This window comes from Geotrypetes seraphini, chromosome 3 (genome assembly GCF_902459505.1).
Source record: "Geotrypetes seraphini chromosome 3, aGeoSer1.1, whole genome shotgun sequence".
Lineage (NCBI taxonomy): Eukaryota > Metazoa > Chordata > Amphibia > Gymnophiona > Dermophiidae > Geotrypetes > Geotrypetes seraphini.
Window position 1 is genome coordinate 110,005,701 of NC_047086.1, and position 19,860 is coordinate 110,025,560.

Below are 19,860 nucleotides of genomic sequence, written 5' to 3' on the forward strand. Positions count from 1 at the left end.
GAAGTTTCTGCGTATGTTTAAGAATTTACTTCATTTGGGTTTTGAGCCAGTGAGGTTATCTCCCTATCTAGTGTGGTTGTTGAATTTCTGAGGCTCTTTCCTCTTTAACTTTGATATAAGTGACTGTTAAACATTTTGCTAAAAGAGAGCATTCCTCACAATTCTTACGCAGTGTTAATATACACAAATTACCTTGAGAGGGGTATCCAGAGGGAACCCCGCTATTTACCCTTCTCCATTGAGAATATTGAGCATTAAAAAAATAATAAAAATATTATCTAAAACAGTATAAAAATATGAATATAAATATGATATATTGTACTTAAAGTATTCATGAAGTGTTTATAAGATTATATGTATTTTTCTGATACACTTGTTGTAATATGAAAAAATGAATAAATAAATAAATAAAAAAAGAGAATATTGAGCATTTATACCCACTCTGTTTTCAACCAGTTCTCAATCCATAAAAGGACATTACCTCCTATCCCATGACTTTCTAATTTCCTCAGAACTCTTTCATGAGGTACTTTGTCAAATGTCTTTTGAAAGTCCAAATACACAATATCAACCGTTTCACCTTTATCCACATGTTCATTCACCCCTTCAAAAGAAATGCAATAGATTGGTGAGGCAAGATTTCCCTCGACTAAAACCATGTTGGCTTTCTCCCATTAATCCATGGCTATTTTTATGTTTTTAATATTGCAGCCTGGTCCAATTTTATCAAACTACCCATTCCACTTCTTGCCAGTGCAGTTGTTGAATGGCTTTTAGCTGTGCCGGTTTAATGACGACTCACAAACACACTCACATGAGTGACAGTCATTTTCAAAATTTAGTTTTATTTAAAGCAAAGTGGATTGAATTATAGAGCAATAAAGTTGTTGGAATAAAAATAATAGTAGTCACATTCATTGTAGTCATGATACTTTTACTCAAAAAGTATTATATAAGGCATTAGCTTTTTTAACTTTCAGTTAAATAAATATTTGTGATCCTTACTGTATTTTTACTAAAGTATTAAAACATGCATTTATTTTTACTTTTGCTTGTGTTCTTTGACCTAGAACTTTAAAAACTGCCCCTGCCCTCACTTCCGCCCCTGCAGGTCAGTCAACCTCTCCTCTCCCCACAGCATCACTGATACTCACCTTGATATCTATGGACACTGCTGAAGCACTGACTGTTCTCTTTTAAAAAAAATATATATATATATATAGTTTTCTCTTGCCATCATTGTGCCAATTGTCACTGGAGCAGGAATTTCTTCCATCTTGCACCATGCATCTCTGTGTGTTTAAGGCAAGTGATGCAGGTACTCTCACGTTGGTCTCAGGTTCTGAAGTTTCATGAAACCAGCATGAAAATACCTGTACAATGGGCTCAAACATGCACAGAGCTGCATGCATCAGGGAGAAAACAGCTCCCCACTAGCTGCTGTTGGAGCAGCAGCTGCAAGGGATTAGCACTTTTAAGAGCCATGAAAAATCTAGATTGCTAGAAGGGAATTTTGAGTCACCATAGTGACCTGCCACTTGGGGATTTGTCGAGCCCTGGCATACAGTATAACAAAATCCCCAGATAACAAATCTCAGGTCTTATTGGCAGACAGACATTTGACAAATGACATGTGGGTACAGAAATACAATCATCACAACTTATCATTAAGGTTCTAATTCCTGAAGATGAAGACAAACACAAAGAGAATCAGTGATTAGGTGGGGGCTGTGTCACTATCTACTGGGAGCAGACATTCTCTGATTTAAGTCTTGTGTGTTACTAATACCTTTGAGGATGTTGTTGGAGAAAGGATGCTGGATTATTAGGCCATTGGTTTGATTCATGTTGGTTATCCATCTCCCACCCTGGCCAGCAGGAGGAATGATACATAGGGGAGCAGCACAGGGGGTGTAAGGGTCACAGGGAAGGGGTGATGCAGGGTGTAGAGACAGCAGGTGGAGAGGGTATAGCAGGCATCAAAAAAATTAACTGTTCCTTTCCCAGAAACTTGCATTTTGAAGTTGCCATGCAATTCTAGACTTGTTGAAGCATCCGTTTATGATGCCAGCAAGATCTGCCATGCTCAGGTGTAGTAACCATGGTGCATCATCCATTTAGACTGAGCCCCATTTGCCATTCAGATATTTTGAGACACTTGAAAGAGCCATTGTCAGTTAATTGTAAATTATTATGCAGCACCTAGCTACTCAAGGATTATTTCAAAAAAGGCTGCAAATCATGTGGCACTTTAACATGAACTTATGTATCTGTCATCTGTAGAAATCAAATATATCAAACAAAAACTTTTGCCCATCTTTTTTTCTTGATGAAAACATCTGGTGTATTCAGTTACTTTTAAGTGGTTCCTGACCTTCCTAATATCATGGCATACCCAGCACCGGATTCATTTTGTTATGGCAGACCATCACCACATTCTGTTCTTCCACACCCACCTCTTCCTTCCCTCCTTGGTGCCTTTAGCTTCCTTTCATTTCCACATCATCTTCCCTTTTATGGGATTGCCTTGATCCAGCAAGATGAAACAGGTTAGCAGTGCCTCTTACTTGCTGCTCCTCATCTGCTCTCTTCCGTCTGAAGTTGGAAATGTGTTAGACCTTGAGGTCTCACAGGGCCCACACCATTGCAACTTTGAAAGAAAGCCAATACGAGAGAGGCAACAACAGTTAAGACGCACTGCTTGCTGGCTCTGGCTATCAAACAGAAAGGATAGCATATGGGACAAGGAACACAGATAGAAACATGATGGCAGATAAAGGCCAAATGGCCCATCTAGTCTTCCCACCCGCAGTAACCATTATCTTGTCATCGGCAACTGTGGCCCACTCATCACAACAGCTAGGAACCTCTGTTTTAAATTACTCAGTTGATAAAGAGCCATTATTGGGCCTCACGCCACTCTGTTATATAATATTAAGATCTGACTCCCTCTAATGCTGCTGGTAAATTACAAAGAAAAGCAGATAAATCTAATATCAGAGAAACAACAGGAAAAAAAAAAAATCTCTGTTTCACTTTATATACACGTTGGCAATGACAAAACGGAAGAGTGACATCATGCGTGGATATCAAAACATAGCAACATTTTATACATTTTACATTTAAGAAAAACCCTTGAAAAATATTCTTCCATAATATTACAGGTCACAGTAATTAAAACAGATCAGCTCCATTTCTAATCAGTATTAACATTCTGTGCCGCTGTATTGCTTCAGCATAACATGCTTTCCAAAGATAATTGACCATCAGAAAAATGCCAAAAATCAAGTTACAACTTCCTATCCAGTGCTCAAAAGTCAAGTATGCTAATTTGTATTACAATAGAAGTGTTTCAAGTGCTGACGTGTTCACACTGTATTCCTATAATTTATAGCCTGAGAAGGGGAAGATTCCAGTGGATATTTTTCATCTTTCATACAGAATGGTCACAGCATCACAACTATACCATTCGTCAGTGTAATCAACTCAAGCAAAGTGCTAACAAAGCTACAAAATTTGATGCAGAATTCCTAATTAAAACTCATTATAGCCCTGGGGAAAAAAATACCCTGGAATCTGTATACAGTACAATCACTAAAAACAGTTCACTGATAACCAGTTAAAGGCACCATCCTACACTATATTGGGTGTCTGCATGACTCTGGCATTTGCATAGATTGCTCAAAATACAATTTGCAGCATATTCATTTTAGCTTGGCTGCATTCGTCGAGGAAGAACAGAGCCCAGAACATCAGTCAGTAGCCCCAATCAAGTGAGCAATGGCTTAAATCTGCTCTCTGTCTAGAGAGAAGGGAACAAAGTAGTCTCTTAAAGAAGCATCTTCTGTGTAAACAACTGCAAGTCGAAACGCACCCAAACTTCCCCTGTTGGCACTTCGTGCAGCAGTAAACGCTTTGTACTGGGTCCTTTGCTTTCCTGCTCAGTTCGGATTTTTGCTACTGGCACCTCGGTACGACCCAGGAAGTCTGTTGAAACACAAAGAGGAAAGCATTAAACACTGGCCAATACTATCTCTGAGCAAAGTTTTAAATCACATGTAATAACTGAATTCAAAGTATGGATGAACATACATAGTGAGGTGCTAGGTTCAAAGTCCTCAGGCTCTGGAAAGTGAAAACCTCTCAGTTTACATCTTGCAGTATATTTTTGCACAGATAAAATATCCTGTTCTATGAAAAGACAACCATTTTACTTTTGAAATAAAAATTCATTTATGTACATTCTGTTTGCTCAGCCACCTTATTTAAAGTGTCAAAGGGCTAGATACACAAAGGGGATCAGATCCAATCCATGTTCGAGGGGCTGATTCACAAATCGCCCTCATGCAAATGAGGGCAATTGGAATCACACTCCCAACTGGCTGCCCAGATCGCTCTACAGCGATTCCAGCACATGTGCTGGACCTCTAGCAGATATTTTTTTTTTCTTTTTTTAACTTTTTGGGAGCCTTTTAACCTGCTTAAGCCCGCTGGTTGATACCACAGGCTTGCACTGCAGGGAAGGGTGGGAGAGTCGATCTGGGCAGGCAGGCGTTCGGGGCAGGCAGGAAATCAGGGCAGCGGGATAATCAAGCAGCAGGAGAGTTGGGGCTGCAGGAGAAGACACAGCTCCTTAGCTATGGGCAGGCAGGAGAGGCGGGAGAGTCGGGGCTGCAGGAGGCGTTCAGGGCAGAAGGAGATTGGGGCTGACAGGGCAGACAGCAGGGCAACAGAAGGCAGGGTAGTCAGAAAGGGCTTGAGCGACTGGTCCTCAGCAGTCGCTTGTTTGTGATTGGCCAGCCTAGTCAGTGTTGCAGGGTTTTGGTTAGTGAATCACGTCCCTGCCTACTTTGCATACTGTTGGCCTCATTTGCATGCGTGGATCGGAGGATGGTTGGCAGAGAGGTAAGTAAATTGGGCCGGAGAGAAATCAGGTCGCAAACTGATCAGTACACGATTGGTTTGCTTTGTGAATCTAGCCCAAAGAGATTACAGCACATTGTAATATCATAAAGCACTTGCCTGGAGACTGGTTAGTACTTAAGAAATTTTAATACATATTATGGTATGCATTCCTTAAACCCCTCAACCCCCTACCCCTCAGAAGATGCTTTCCCCCTTTCTGTCATTCAAGCTAGCTAGCTCCTAGTTCCTGTAACACTCTGCAAAATGTTTTTCGGTTTATATGTAACTAAGTTTGAGGAACATAGTTGGTGGGGATGATAATGTTGATATTTGTTGGTTGTAAAAGAAAAAAAATTAATATATATTGGCATTTGTTATTGAGAAGCTTAAGACAAACTGTTTGACTTGTCTAATATTTTTGTCATGAAAGAAATACAATGGCAATGCAGTATAGATGTTTGTTACTGTATGGTGTCAGACTATGAGTTACTGGCATTGCCAATTCACTGTTTCTTTTTACCATATGTAAGGCCCAATTTTTGCATAGATTACATAGATTATCTAGGTTGGAAAAGGGATGTGCAGGTGAGGATGTTCGAAATGTGCAAAGTATTTTACAAAGGATTTGCTGAATATAGAGCTTTTAGCAAAATATAAAACACCACAGAAAGTAATGGCAATACACTGACAACAGCCAATTTACAAAAATACAAGGATGGGCAGAGACATGAAGATGCTGCGAGACACCGCCGTGCACCTAAGGGCACCTAATAGGCTGTGCTCAAGCCCTGCTTAACAGTAGGTGAGACCACGTCAGGAACAGCCCTGAGCTCCAGAGAAAACTATGCAGGCTGGCTAACAAGATACCCAATGGGATCGGCCTGCTAGCTACAGACTGAGTCTGAATTCTCAAGCAGGCAGAGCTTCAAATTTGCTCCATGTACCAAATTACCCCAAAAAAAGGGATGAAATTACATAGAATTAAAAATAATAAAATGGGGAGAGCAGAACAAACACTCCTGCAGCACGCGTGCAGAAGGAAAGAACTGTAGGTGGAGCTAGAGAACTCAGTGAAGTTCAGCAGAGGCAGAATGAAAAATCTGAAGTGGATTCCTTATGCTGCAGCTCACCTATTGCACTGGAATAATACCTAACTCAGTTTTGATGACAAAGCAGGATAGCCAAGCGGCTAAGATCTATTCAAATTAGCTACGGGAATTTTCAGATCTCTCTCTTATTTCACGCTGAGGTAGCTGCCAAACTCAGAGGATTGTCAGGGAACTATAACCAGCAGACAAAAAGGAGGTGATAATACTCCCTTCTAGATCATTGCTGATGTTTCATTTGGAACATCATGTTCAGTTTTGGAGTTCTTCTGCATCCAAATACTAAACAGTATGGAAGTTCTTGTGTTCTTTCTAAACTCCTGAGCTGACAGGTAAGTACACAAGTTTGATCTACTGTTTTTGGAACACTGACACACACCTTTTGGAAGAGGTTTAAAATCTGTTTATGACGATTAAAACTACAAGGCTCAGTGTTTTCAGTATGTGCTGCTTTCTCTTATGAACACACCTTTTACAAACTTTTGTAATTCCTATAACAACTCAGGAACAAGGAATTATTTTGTTAACTTCCGTATTGTTTTACAGCTAACTTATTGGCGCCTCGCATATATGTTCTTTATTGATTTGCTTTCCATTTTTTCAAAGGTTTTATTTTTTTTTTTTTTATTAATTGCCTCAATATTTAACCATGCTTGCAGTTATCTGGTCTTCCTTCAATCTTTTTCATTTATGGTATACATTGTAACTGGGTTTTCAAAATGAAATTTGAAAGAATTTCCTAGCTTCATGAATTTCAAGTTTGCAACCATTCATTTAATAATTTTTTCAACTGATCTCCTTATTTTATCATAGAAGTTAAAGTTAAATGCTACTACAGTAGTTAATATCCGCCTTTTGGTGATTATGTCAAATTTGATTTTGTTCTAATTACTGTTACTAAGAGACCTTATGACAGTAATGTCTTTGCTCCATGTTGTGCATTCCACTGACGACTAGATCTAAAGTAGAATCCCCCTCTTGTTGGTCCCCTGACTAGCTGCTCCAAAAAGCAGTCATTTATGGCTTCTAGAAACTTTACCTCCCCCTAACATATGCTGATGAAAAATTTACCCAAATTTGAAGCTCTGCCTGCTTGAGAATTCAGACTCAGTCTGTAGCTAGCAGGCCGATCCCATCGGGGTAACTTAAATCTACAGTTAACATTTTGTGCTAATTATATTTGCCTTTCTAATTTATGTTGGCTAGCGCCTATCTTAATATATATATTCATCGTTGCTATCCAAATACTTATTCCAGTGTATCGCAAACTGTGTGCGGGAAGATTCCGGCAAGGAGTGGTGCCGGCGCCAGCTGACTGCCTACAGGACTTGTCTCTCACAGCAAGAGGCACATCCTGTAGGCAGTGAGCAGGCAGCCACACCTCTTCTCCTTGCCGGTCCCTCCCTCTCCTCTTCTCTGTGCCTCTCCTACTCCAGCAACCCTCACTGGCGGCTTAGGGCTCCTTCTGGAGGGCCTTCACACAAATGCAGACATCAATGTGATGTCATGCATGTACATGACATCATCACTTCGACATATGCACATTTCTAGGTGCCCTCCAGCTGCGGCCTATCATCTCTTAACTTAATCCTATGCCCTCTCATTCCCAAGCTCCCTTTCAAATGAGAGACACCTCATGCACATTTATGCCACATAGGTACTTAAACGTCTCTACCACATCTCCCCTTTCCTGCCTTTCTTCCAAAGTAACATAGTAAATGACAGCAGAACGGTCCCATCCAGTCTGCCCATAAGTTATACCCATTAAAAAATACATATTGAGATCTTTAAGTCTGTTCCCATATACCTTATGATGAAGACCAAAGAAAAGGAACAAAAACCCCACATAAAATTCAACCTTTACAATATTGCCCTTTAAAATGTAGGTATCAGACAGGGAAGCTTTTTGGATTCTTTTATGGGTGTCTGTTTAAATGCTCAGTCTCTACTGCCTTGTTAACTACACAGGTATATTTCAGTTGATTATCATCTTAGAATTTTTCTGACATCAATGTATGATTTAAAGCTTGCTTGTATTTCTGAATTGATTGAATTTGTTCTCTATCTCTATCATAACAGGGACGATTAAAGATGTTGTTTAGACATGTCTATGTTATATGTGATAATCAGAGGGCAACAAGATTTTATGTATGTTGTATGGAAACTGCATAGTTATATGTGGTATATACATTTTTAAATAAATAAATGAATAAAAATAAATATCTCACCTCTAAGGCCCTGATTCTCCAAAGTGCGTCCCAATTTTAGGCAGCTGTAGGCGTCCTACAGCTGTCTAATCAGCCAATCGGGATGCACGTATTTTTAAAAAATGCTCCCCAGGCAGGCCGCCTATATTGAAGGCCCCTCCGAGAGCCTAGGGAGGCCCGCAAGATGCCTAAGCTCGCCTAAGGGCCTTAGGCGAACCTAGGCGGCCCTACGCGTCTCCCTAGTAGAGGAAGAGACGCTTAAAATGTAGGCCAGCAAAATGCTGGTCTACATTGTAAGTAGACACGGCCGCTATACTTATGGCAGCAAGGGATCTCCCTGCTACAATAAGTATAGCGGCCGCCTGTCCCATCACCGACAGGAGGATGCCCAATCCTCCTGCCGGAACCCCCCTCCCCCCAAACTGGTAATCGTCGGCAGGAGGATGCCCAATCCTCCTGCCGGAAAGCCCAATGACCCAACGACCCTCCTCCCCCCCCAAACTAACCTCCCTCCCCCAACTAACCTTTACATGTTGGTCAGCTGGATGGGTCTTGCTGCCGTCCAGCCGATGGGCCCGCCTCGTGGAAATGAGATGGGCCCGCCCCTTCCCGGCCCATCCCCGCTAAATCTAAGGCCTGATTGGCCCAGGCTCTAGAAGCCTGGACCAATCAGGCCTTAGGATTAGTGGGGATGGGCGGACCTGCTATGCCTAAGGCCTGATTGGTCCAGGCTTCTAGAGCCTGGGCCAATCAGGCCTTAGATTTAGCGGGGATGGGCCGGGAAGGGGCGGGCCTGTCTCATTTCCACAAGGCGGGCCCGTCGGCTGGACGGCAGCAAGACCCGTCCAGCCGACCAACATGTAAAGGTTAGTTGGGGGAGGGAGGTTAGTTTTTTTGGGGGGGGGGTCGTCGGGCTTTCCGGCAGGAGGATTGGGCATCCTCCTGCCGGCGATTACCAGTTTGGGGGGAGGGGGGTTCCAGCAGGAGGATTGGGCATCCTCCTGTCGGCGATGGGACAGGCGGCCGCTATACATATTGCAGCAGGGAGATCCCTTGCTGCCATAAGTATAGCGGCCGCGTCTAATTTAACCCGATTCTCTAACCGGCATCTGTACCATGGACACCAATTACAGAATCGGGGTTTAGTGTAGGACCAATTCTGTATAGGACACCTCTCCTGGGCGTCCTATACAGAATCAGGGCCTAAATGTCTTAGTGATTGGGCTTATAAGATTTTCATCTTTGCTAGAGGAATTGTGGAAACGTTGGATCATTTTTCTATTCAAAACTTTTAGAAGCAAATTCAGTCCTTTTTGTACCAAATTACAGATATCCCATTCCCTGTACCATTTAATTAGAGCTTTATATTACTGGGCATTAATATACAATCCACTTTCCCTTCTCTATAGAGGACATATGACAAATTGTCTATAGTTAGCTGATAGATCTGTTATAGCCAGGGCATGGAAGATAAGATTTGGATGCTTTATAATCTCTTTCTATTTTGGACAATAACTATGTAACTCTTGTTTTGGATTTGATTTGTGCCTTTTTTCCTTTTAGATATTATCTCATTTTGTGTTCTATTTACTGCTAATGTTATGTAATGTTCTTGACTCAGTTGAACCTGTTAAAATCTGAATAAACACATCTGGAATAAAATAAGTTGTAGGTATGGAGGAGTCTTCTTGAGGCTCAAAGGCTTGAGTTTTCAAATTTGTCGGTCTTATGAAGCTATCATTTACATCCACCTACTTTGTTAATTTGTTTTCACTATTTTTTTGGGGGGAGGTTATTTTAACATCACTTTCCATTGTCAGATGCAAGTCAGAGCATGGGAAGATTAAGCATCACCTTATTAAAATGAGAACCGTAACTATCAAAACATACCATCAGGAGAAAATTGATCCCGGTCAAATACAGTGATGCACAGCACATCCTGATACAGGTCCTTGATGAAGAACTGACAGTTAAAATTCCACTTTGGACTTAAAGTATCTTGCAAAGTCCTGGTAGTATAGCTCTGCGATCCCATGCTGATTTCACAATATGGATTGCTCTTTCCTAAATAGGAAACATTAATGTATTTATTTAAATGATCTGAATGTTTTAGAAAAAATTCATTGAAAGGGTTATACTGGTGATGGTGTGTAGACATGGCTACTACATGGATGGCAAGGAAATCCTAAACCTCTCTTTGCATGCTGTGTATTTTGTTTTCTTTCAATAAGGTATGCTTACATAATATCCTCTTAGGACTTTGGATTGGTGAAATGCACATGATTTTAATAAGTAAATAAAATACTACACTGCTATAAGTAGTTCACAAATGTTAATATGCTAGGTAATAAATTATAGAATCATAATTTGTACAGCTCTTTTTACAGTTCATTCAGTTTTCAAGGAGTCAAAATGCTAAACCTGTAGCGGTTTAAGTAAAATGTACAGCTATAGCAATGAAAAGGTGTAGAGTATTACCATTGGGTTTACAGGCCTTTAATTCTGTTCCTTCAGTCACATGGACCATAAGGCGTCCTATCCCTGATGATTTGTGTGAGCGTGCTGCAAGGAAACAAAACCAGAGGTGAACCTTATTTGGACTATTCTCAACTGAATATTTCCAAAGAAAAGAACCATTGTGAGTTGCTTAGGGTTGCATTGTGTTCAAGAAAAGCAGTTTATACAGTGCCTTGTAGAAGTCTTCACATTCGGGAAATTTTTTCACATTTTGTTGTCTAAAAAATACAACTGATAATGCATTATATATTTAGTTCTGTTTATTGCAATCTCGTGTACAGCCAAATTATTTTAGAGATTCATATCCCCCCACTATTGATATATCACATTAACAAGTCGGAAGGGCATTTTAAAGTACAGTGGTGCCTCACACAACGAACTTAATCCGTTCCAGGAGCAAGTTTGTTATGTGAAACGTTCGTTGTGTGAAACGCGTTTTCCCATAACAATACATGTTAAAAAAAATAATTCGTTCTGTAGCATAAAATATGCTAAGATGACATAAAAAAAGATAAATTTTTGGTTATTATTTTTATTTAGATACATCTAAAAACATAATTGTTTTTTAAAACAACACACATTTTTTAAATTTAAAGACAGACTAAGTAGAGTCTAATTTTACAGTGAGAGGGCAGAGTCTCAGCGGCAAAAACTGGGACTTAACTGTTCATTTTTTTTTTTTTTCTACCGTGTTTCCCCGATGATAAGGCAGGGCCATCAAATAAGACAGCCCCCCCTTTTTAGAAAAAAATGTAAAATAAGGCACCCCCCCGCAAATAAGCCACCCACCGATACCTGGGCTTACCCGAATCGGGTGGTACGGTGGGTGACTCCTTGTGGTCCCTGGCACCCCCGACACGATCGGGGCAAGAGGGAGCTCAAGCCCTCTTGCCCCCCCGACTCCCCGACACGATCGGGGCAAGAGGGAGCTCAAGCCCTCTTGCCCCCCCCAACTCCCCGACACGATCGGGGCAAGAGGGAGCTCAAGCCCTCTTGCCCCCCCCGACTCCCCGACACGATCGGGGCAAGAGGGAGCTCAAGCCCTCTTGCCCCCCTGACTCCCCGACACGATCGGGGCAAAAGGGAGCCCAAGCCCTCTTGCCCCGCCGATTCCCCAACTCCCCGACAATATCGGGCCAGGAGGGAGCCCAAGTCCTCCTGGCCACGGCGACCCCCTAACCCCACCCTGCACTACATTACGGGCAGGAGGGATCCCAGGCCCTCCTGCCCTCGACGCAAACCCCCCCCCCCCCCAACGCCCCCCCCCCCCCCCCAAGAACCTCCGACCGCCCCCCCAGCCGACCCGCGACCCCCCTGGCCGACCCCCACGACACCCCCAACCCCCTTCCCCGTACCTTTCTGTAGTTGGCCGGACAGACGGGAGCCAAACCCGCCTGTCCGGCAGGCAGCCATCGACGGAATGAGGCCGGATTGGCCCATCCGTCCCAAAGCTCCGCCTACTGGTGGGGCCTAAGGCGCCTGGGCCAATCAGAATAGGCCCGGGAGCCTTAGGTCCCTCCTGGGGGCAGGGCCTGAGGCACATGGTCGGGTTGGGCCCATGTGCCTCAGGCCCCGCCCCCAGGAGGGACCTAAGGCTCCCGGGCCTATTCTGATTGGCCCAGGCGCCTTAGGCCCCACCAGTAGGCGGAGCTTTGGGACGGATGGGCCAATCCGGCCTCATTCCGTCGTTGGCTGCCTGCCGGACAGGCGGGTTTGGCTCCCGTCTGTCCGGCCAACTACAGAAAGGTACGGGGAAGGGGGTTGGGGGTGTCGTGGGGGTCGGCCAGGGGGGTCGCGGGTCGGCTGGGGGGGCGGTCGGAGGTTCTTAGGGGGGGGCGGTCGTTGGGGGGAGGGGGGGTTTGCGTCGAGGGCAGGAGGGCCTGGGATCCCTCCTGCCCGTAATGTAGTGCAGGGTGGGGTTAGGGGGTCGCCGTGGCCAGGAGGACTTGGGCTCCCTCCTGGCCCGATATTGTGTGGGGAGTTGGGGAATCGGCGGGGCAAGAGGGCTTGGGCTCCTTTTTGCCCCGATCGTGTCGGGGAGTCGGGGGGGGGCAAGAGGGAACCAGGCGGAGAGAGGGCAGTTAAGCGCAGTGCCTGCGCGGAAGGATGCAGCTCGGGCGACTTCGTTGTGTGAAACGAAGTTCGTTGTACGGATCAAGACATAAAGTTCGTTGTGCGCAGCGTTCGCTGTGCGAGGCGTCCGTTATGCGAGGCACCACTGTACCCTATTTTTCGCTCCATAAGCCGCACCTGACCATAAGACGTACCCTAGATTTAGAGGAGGAAAAACCAAGAAAAAAATATTCAGAACCAAATTGTACCTCTGAACCCAGCCCCCTAGAAAAATAGACAAATATACTGCAGCAGACAGATTTTGATCATTAAATTGAAATCCTACCTTTGTTGTCTGGTGATTTCTGGTTGCACTAGATAGTTCTTTCTTTCTTTCTTTCTTTTTCATTCTTTCCTTCCTTACTTCCTCAGGCCCAACAATTGTCTCTTTCTATTCCCTCCCTCCCTCCTTCCTTCCTATGTCCTGAGTTCTTGCCCCCTCACCCTCACTGCCTTCCAGCCTTTGTCCTTCCTCCCTTCCGTCACCAAAGCCTGCCTGCCTCCCTCCCTCACTGAAGCCTGCCTACCTTTCTCCCTGCCGCGCTGATTCCTCCTCCCTGGTCTACTGCTCGCCCACTGCTGCCGTAACTCCATGAAGGGAAGGGCCGGCAGCATGCAATCGGGCCCACAAGCCTTCCCCCGATGTCAATTCTGACGTCGGAGATAAGGTCTGCGCCAGCGATTGGTGCCCATCCCTACAACATACTTTTTACATGAAAGAACAATTATAGAAATATTCAAAACTTAAAACATATGAAACCAAAAAGTCTTGGTATCCTTTGACTCGCTTTTGAATCTCCCGCTGACTTCACTTCCAGGCCACACATAGGAAGTGGTGTCAGAGAGACGCTGACAGTGTTGCGAGGAGCACATCGTTGACTGCTGCGAGCAACAACTTCAACTAGAGGTTCAGCGCAAGGAAAGAGGGAGGCACGTGGCATTCAGGATCGGGGAAGGAGGGCGTGTGGCAGGCGGGATCAGGGAAGGAGCGCCACTGCCCAGAACACTTCTCACCCTCACTACGCCACTGACCCTAGTGAGCTGATATCTGCACTTTCAAAGTGAGTAGTGCCTAAGTGGGTGAGTTGTTGAAAGCGGTGTACCAAATTTGCCATCCATGGAATAAGATCCATTGTAACACTGGAAGTACCGTAAGTATGATATTATCAGTGGAAACATAACCAGGTATCAGAGTCTAGTAATGCCCATTGCTACTATATTACTGCATCACGTCTCTGATTTGCCATGCAGAGTCCAAGACTCATAGCAATAGAAATATCATATGATTTTCAAGGCCAGCCTCTGCCAATCAAGGACAATCTGTTGGGAGGAGATACTGTAGCATGTGGAGGACTTTGCCCTATCTGATCACCTTGCTGCAATATCTGTACCTTCTAGACTTAACGCCCCAAACCAGTGAAAGACCTGCCAATTGCACTCCCTTTTCACCATGTAAATCATGACACTTATGGATGGTACCTTGATAAGCTGCCTCTCTCTTCCTTTTCTCTGTTTCAATGAAGAGTTCTGATGCAGCCTTAATCTTCTGAACCCAGGCAGTCCTACAAAAATTCATCATGTTAGCAACTTTCACCATTACACTGCATTCATCAATCATGAAAAATATTTTAAGCCTATCTCTATTTTAAGCAGTGTTTATGTTTTTCATGTGAGGAAAGGAATCGGCCTTTTAAAAAAAATAAATAAATAAATCAAAGTACTCATCATACCAACTCTTGTTTACAATAATGGAACTACTGTTGGTGACAAGATAACCTGATAATTGCTTCTCTGCACAGCAAAAGTATGCTGAAGATGTGTATTTGAAAGGGAAAATGGAAACGATTAGGGGAATATTAATTAGCACTGCATTTCTGAAGGAAATTAGCACAGGCTATGCATTGAAAATGATGACTTACAGCTATCTTCTTAATAATAAACAATATAGACATTTGGAAGATTTGGCATCTTTAGTAGTCACTTGGACAAATGTTTGTATTTCAAAATTCCCCCTCTGACCAATTAAATTTTGTCTGTTCAACTTATGACAGCAAAACTTAGCCTCCCCCAGAAGAGATAGTTTGAGGCTTGGCAGCAGGGCTTTGGTTAGTTCAGACACAGCAGAGAGATTCTTCAACCTGTTAAACTGAGCTGCACAAATAGCAGGCTAAATTTAATTGGACAAATTTGGTTAACTTTAAACCTGAAACCTGGCACTTTTTTGGACTGAAACATCCAGATGAAATCTGGTTAACTTTATCCAGACATGCCATACTGAATATTTATACTGAATCTATTTTGTCTTCCTCTACCTGGAATCTGTTCCTTGCTTACTGTTTTATATATTATATACAGATTATTAAGCACTTTAGCTTTGTTTTTTGTGGGCTACTTTTGAGCTTAATTTGAAAGGCAGGATTCTATCAAAGGCACCTAACTGCGCCTACCTTGTAGGCACTGGTCTGTGTGGTTGTCAATCAACTGCTAGGCGTCCCTTATAAACGTAGGCATTGCTAGGCGTCAGTATATTAGGCCAGAATTTACCTGGCCTAATTTACTGGTGCCTAACTCACATGCTGAGTGATGGAGAACAAATTTGGCCCTGTATCATTCTCTAAATTGCAGATGATTAACCTACATTTTCCCAGCATGTAAAATCCTGCAGTATAGTTGTGATCAGTGTTCCCTCTAAGCTGCGCTGGCGTGCGCTGGCGCACAAAATATTGCATCGCAGCGCACAAGTTTACGTCACAGCGCACGGCGTACGGAGATGGCAGGCCGTGGCGAGAGGAGAATCGGGCGAGTTGGCGCTGGCGCCCGATATTTGTAGCGCACAGCGAAAAAAATTTTGCCCACAACACCCGCCCGCTTAGAGGGAGCACTGGTTGTGATGACTTTTATGGTTGACTAGCATGTAAGGTGACCTAAGAACATAAGAACATAAGAAGTTGCCTCTGCCGGGTCAGACCAGGGGTCCATCTCACCCAGCAGTCCGCTCCCGCGGCGTCCCATCAGGTCCATGACCTGTAAGTGATTCTTTGTCTAAAACCCTTTAATCCCCATTTTTCTTCTATCTATACCCTTTCATGATCCTATCTCTACCTCTGTCTATATCCCTCAATCCCCGTATCCTTCAGGAACTTGTCCAATCCCTCTTTAAATCCCCTTAATGTACTCTGTCCTATCACATCCTCCGGTAGCGCATCCCAGGTGTCCACCACCCTCTGAGTGAAGAAACATTTCCACCTTGTTCTTGTAGTTCCCAATAGGCTGAAGAATCTGTCCCTTTCTACCTTCTCTATGCCCTTCATGATCTTGTAAGTCTCTATCATGTCTCCACTTTTCCAGGGTGAAGAGCCCCAGCCTTTCTGCCTCTCTGCATATGAAAGGTTTTCCATACCTTTTATCATTCTTGTCGCTCTTCTCTGAACCCTCTCAAGTATCTTCATGTCCTTCTTTAGGTACGGCGACCAATATTGGGCACAGTATTCCAGATGTGGTCGTACCATCGCGCGGTATAGCGGCATGATTACTTCCTTCGTTCTGGTTGTAATACCCTTTTTAATAATACCTGCTTGTCTTTGGAGAATATTAAGTTGCATAGTTGGCTGCAAAATGAGTTCAGTGAACAGGATCATTTCTTTACAACGAGCTATTATGACAAATCATCAGCTGCTGTTGTATAGTTAAATGTTGTTAAAACGCATGCGGATTGTGAAAAATTGCAGGTGGCCCTTAGGAAACTGGAAGACTGGGCGTCCAAATGGCAGATGAAATTTAATGTGGACAAATGCAAAGTGATGTATGTTGGGAAGAATAACCTGAATTACAGTTACCAGATGCTAGGGTCCACCTTGGGGATTAGCGCCCAAGAAAAGGATCTGTGTGTCATCGTAGATAATACGATGAAATCTTCCGCCCAATGTGTGGCGGCGGCCAAAAAAGCAAATACGATGCTGGGAATGATTAAAAAAGGGATGGTTAATAAGACTGTTATAATGCCCCTGTATCGCTCCATGGTGCGACTTCATCTGGAGTATTGCGTTCAATTCTGGTCTCCTTATCTCAAGAAAGATATAGTGATGCTGTAAAAGGTTCATACAAGAGTGACCAAGATGGTAAAGGGGATGGAACTCCTCTCGTATGAGGAAAGACTAAAACGGTTAGGGCTCTGCAGCTTGGAAAAAAGATGGCTGAGGGGAGATATGACTGAAGTCTACAAAATCCTGAGTGGAGTAGAACGGGTACAAGTGGATTGATTTTTTACTCCATCAAAAATTACAAAGACTAGGGGACACTCAAAGTTACAGGGAAATACTCTGGAACGTGTTGCCAGAGGATGTGGTAAGAGCAGATAGTGTAGTTGGTTTTAAGAAAGGTTTGAAAAAGTTCCTGGAGGAAAAGTCTATAGTCTGTTATTGAGAAAGACATGGGGGAAGTCACTGCTTGCCCTGTATTGGCAGCATGGAATATTGCTACACCTTGGGTTTTGGCCAGGTACTAGTGACCTGGATTGGCCACCGTGAGAACGGGCTACTGGGCTTGATGGACCATTGGTCTGACCCAGTAAGGCTATTCTTATGTTCATCTTCCATCAGAGGCAATGCCATGTATCTCAGAAAGAAAGGGGTCTCTAGGCCAAACTCTGCTCACCTGTCGTTGATGTTCTCTGTCCTCAGGATGTAGACTCTATCAATGTGAGAGATGTGAAAGACAGGCTCCTCACTGGATGGATCAGTTGGCAGTTTCACTAGCACTTCGTTTAAGAAAATTGGCTGAAAAAATTTAGAAAAAAATTTCAGTGTTATAAATATGTTTTAAAAAAATAAGATATCAAAAACATGCCATAATCTGTAAAAGAGAAAAAAAAATCAATGTAAGAGCACTTAGACCAAAAAAAGAAAGTTGGAAATCAATTTGGGGCCAAATTAATAGTTTATTAGAAAACCCGGGGACATTGACCTATGATACTATATTGTTTGGCATATCAATGAGGGCAAAAAGTCAGATATCTTCAAATAACAACAAGCTTTTTTGCTTATAATGACAAGGGTTGCCATACAACAAATTACATGTAATTGGAAGAACTGGAATAGAATGAATTATAATTTTTGGTGGAATTCATTGTGCCATATATATAAAATGGAAAGAGCAATAGCTACACAGCAGGGGTATTTACGGAAGTTTCAAGATGTGTGGGAGCCGTTAACAAAATATTGTAATGAATAGATTCCATTTTTTCCCTTAAATTTACGAGTTCAATACTGGGGGAGGGGGGGTAATTTTTAGTTTATTATTTAACAATATAAGAATGATAGGGGGGAAAAATTTAATCATATAATACTTATGTTTTACATCTGCTATGGGAGGGAATGAGATAAGTTATATGATTTGTATTATTGCTGAATATTAAGTGTTCTATTTGATGTGAAAATTTTTTAACTCACTGACACACTTATTGTAAGTTATAAAACGAATAAAGATTTTTATTAAGAAAGTTGACTTAAACCGTATGATGACACTTCAGTGCAGAGAGGAGCTGAAAGGACATTATTTACCAGCTAAAGCAAGACTCCAATAAGGGGAACCAGAAACCTCTTCCTTTATATTGAGAACATAGCTAAAGCAATAAATTCACATCTGTGCTGATAGCATTTCAGTTCAACCCTTCTGTCCATTACCAGCTATAAACAAATGTTTGCCATGAAAGCATCATCAAGGAAGAGAGAAAAGCAGCTGCAATCTGGTTACATTTGCTATGTTAGAGACATGTTAGCCGCCACTACCGGGAACCCTTTGCCACGATCCAGCCAGACATATAAGATCTTCCCCCAGCATTCCATTGGATAGATCAATCTACCTGCTTTTAAATATCAGCAGCAGTGGGAGAACAACTGCTTTTACACCTAAGCAGCATTGGGACCAACCGCAACTACCAAGAGCCCATAGACCAGATCATGACAGGAGTGTGAGCTCCACACCTCCTGCAGTCCGCTAGGAAGATCAACTGCTTTAACACCTAAGTAGCAGCAAGACCAGCTGCCTATAATAGGAGCCCTTGCCCCGATCCAGCCAGGCATGTGAGCTCCTCCCCCTATATCCCGTTTAAGAGATCAATCTACCTGCTTTAAATATCAGCAGCAGTAGAAAAACAACTGCTTTTACATACAAGCAGCAGCGAGACCTACCGCAACCACCAAGAGCCCACAGACCCGATCCTGCCAGGAGTGTGAACTCCTCCCCCTGCAGTCCATTGGAGAGATCAATCTGCCTGCTTTTAAATATCAGCAGCAGTGGAGATCAACTGCTTTTACACCTAAGCAGCAACGAGACCAGCCACAACCACCGAGAGCACACAGACCCGATACTACCAAGAGTGTTAACTCTTCCCCCCCTGCAATCTGCTAAGAAGATCGACTGTCGGCTCCGGGCGGCTTTCCCGCAGAGGAGAGAATCCTGCATTCACCGTGGGCCTCATCTGGTGCAGCCTCCTTGGAGCGTCTGGGGCACGGGCAGTGTGTCTGGGAGGGAATGCATGGATGGGAGAACATCGCAGGGGAGGAGACATAGGCATCCTGGGACTGTCTGCCAAGTCTCTTCCCTGAAGAAGCCCTTTCTGGAAACGTCAATCGCTCCTCCTAAACTTACTTGCTCCACTTCATCACTTCATCATGCTTCTATTCCTTTCTCTCCTCTCTTCTACCTTCCAAAGTATTTAGATCAATGCTGTCTTGTTAAAATGTTTATTTTCTTTTATTTTTCCTCCAACTCTACTTTTCACTTCTCTATTACCCTCCAGGTACTTTAGTTAGATTGTGAGCCTTCGGGACAGTAAGGGAATTTTTCAAGTACCTTTCTTATTTCTAATCTTAATGTATATTTTCTGTAAACCGCTTAGAACCTAGCGGATGTAGCGGTATATAAGAAATAAATTACATTACATTACATTACATTACATGTTAGCACATAATGCTGCTTAGTAAAAGATCCCAAAGTGACTTGTTTGACTTATG

General features: G+C 43.2%; 1 protein-coding gene across 7 annotated transcripts in view; it reads right to left on the reverse strand.

Moving 5' to 3' along the window:
- Positions 1–3,021: 3,021 nt before the first annotated feature.
- ITSN2 (intersectin 2) overlaps positions 3,022–19,860 on the reverse strand; it is a 317,097-nt gene continuing 300,258 nt past the window's right edge. For all 7 annotated transcript variants that reach the window (XM_033939784.1, XM_033939780.1, XM_033939783.1 and 4 more), the window contains 5 exons: positions 17,501–17,622; positions 14,327–14,409; positions 10,697–10,780; positions 10,109–10,282; positions 3,022–3,987 (listed from right to left, as the gene is read on the reverse strand). In XM_033939784.1, coding sequence (XP_033795675.1) covers positions 3,830–3,987; positions 10,109–10,282; positions 10,697–10,780; positions 14,327–14,409; positions 17,501–17,622 — 621 coding nt within the window. In that variant the 3' untranslated portion in view covers positions 3,022–3,829. The remainder of the gene's footprint in view (positions 3,988–10,108; positions 10,283–10,696; positions 10,781–14,326; positions 14,410–17,500; positions 17,623–19,860) is intronic.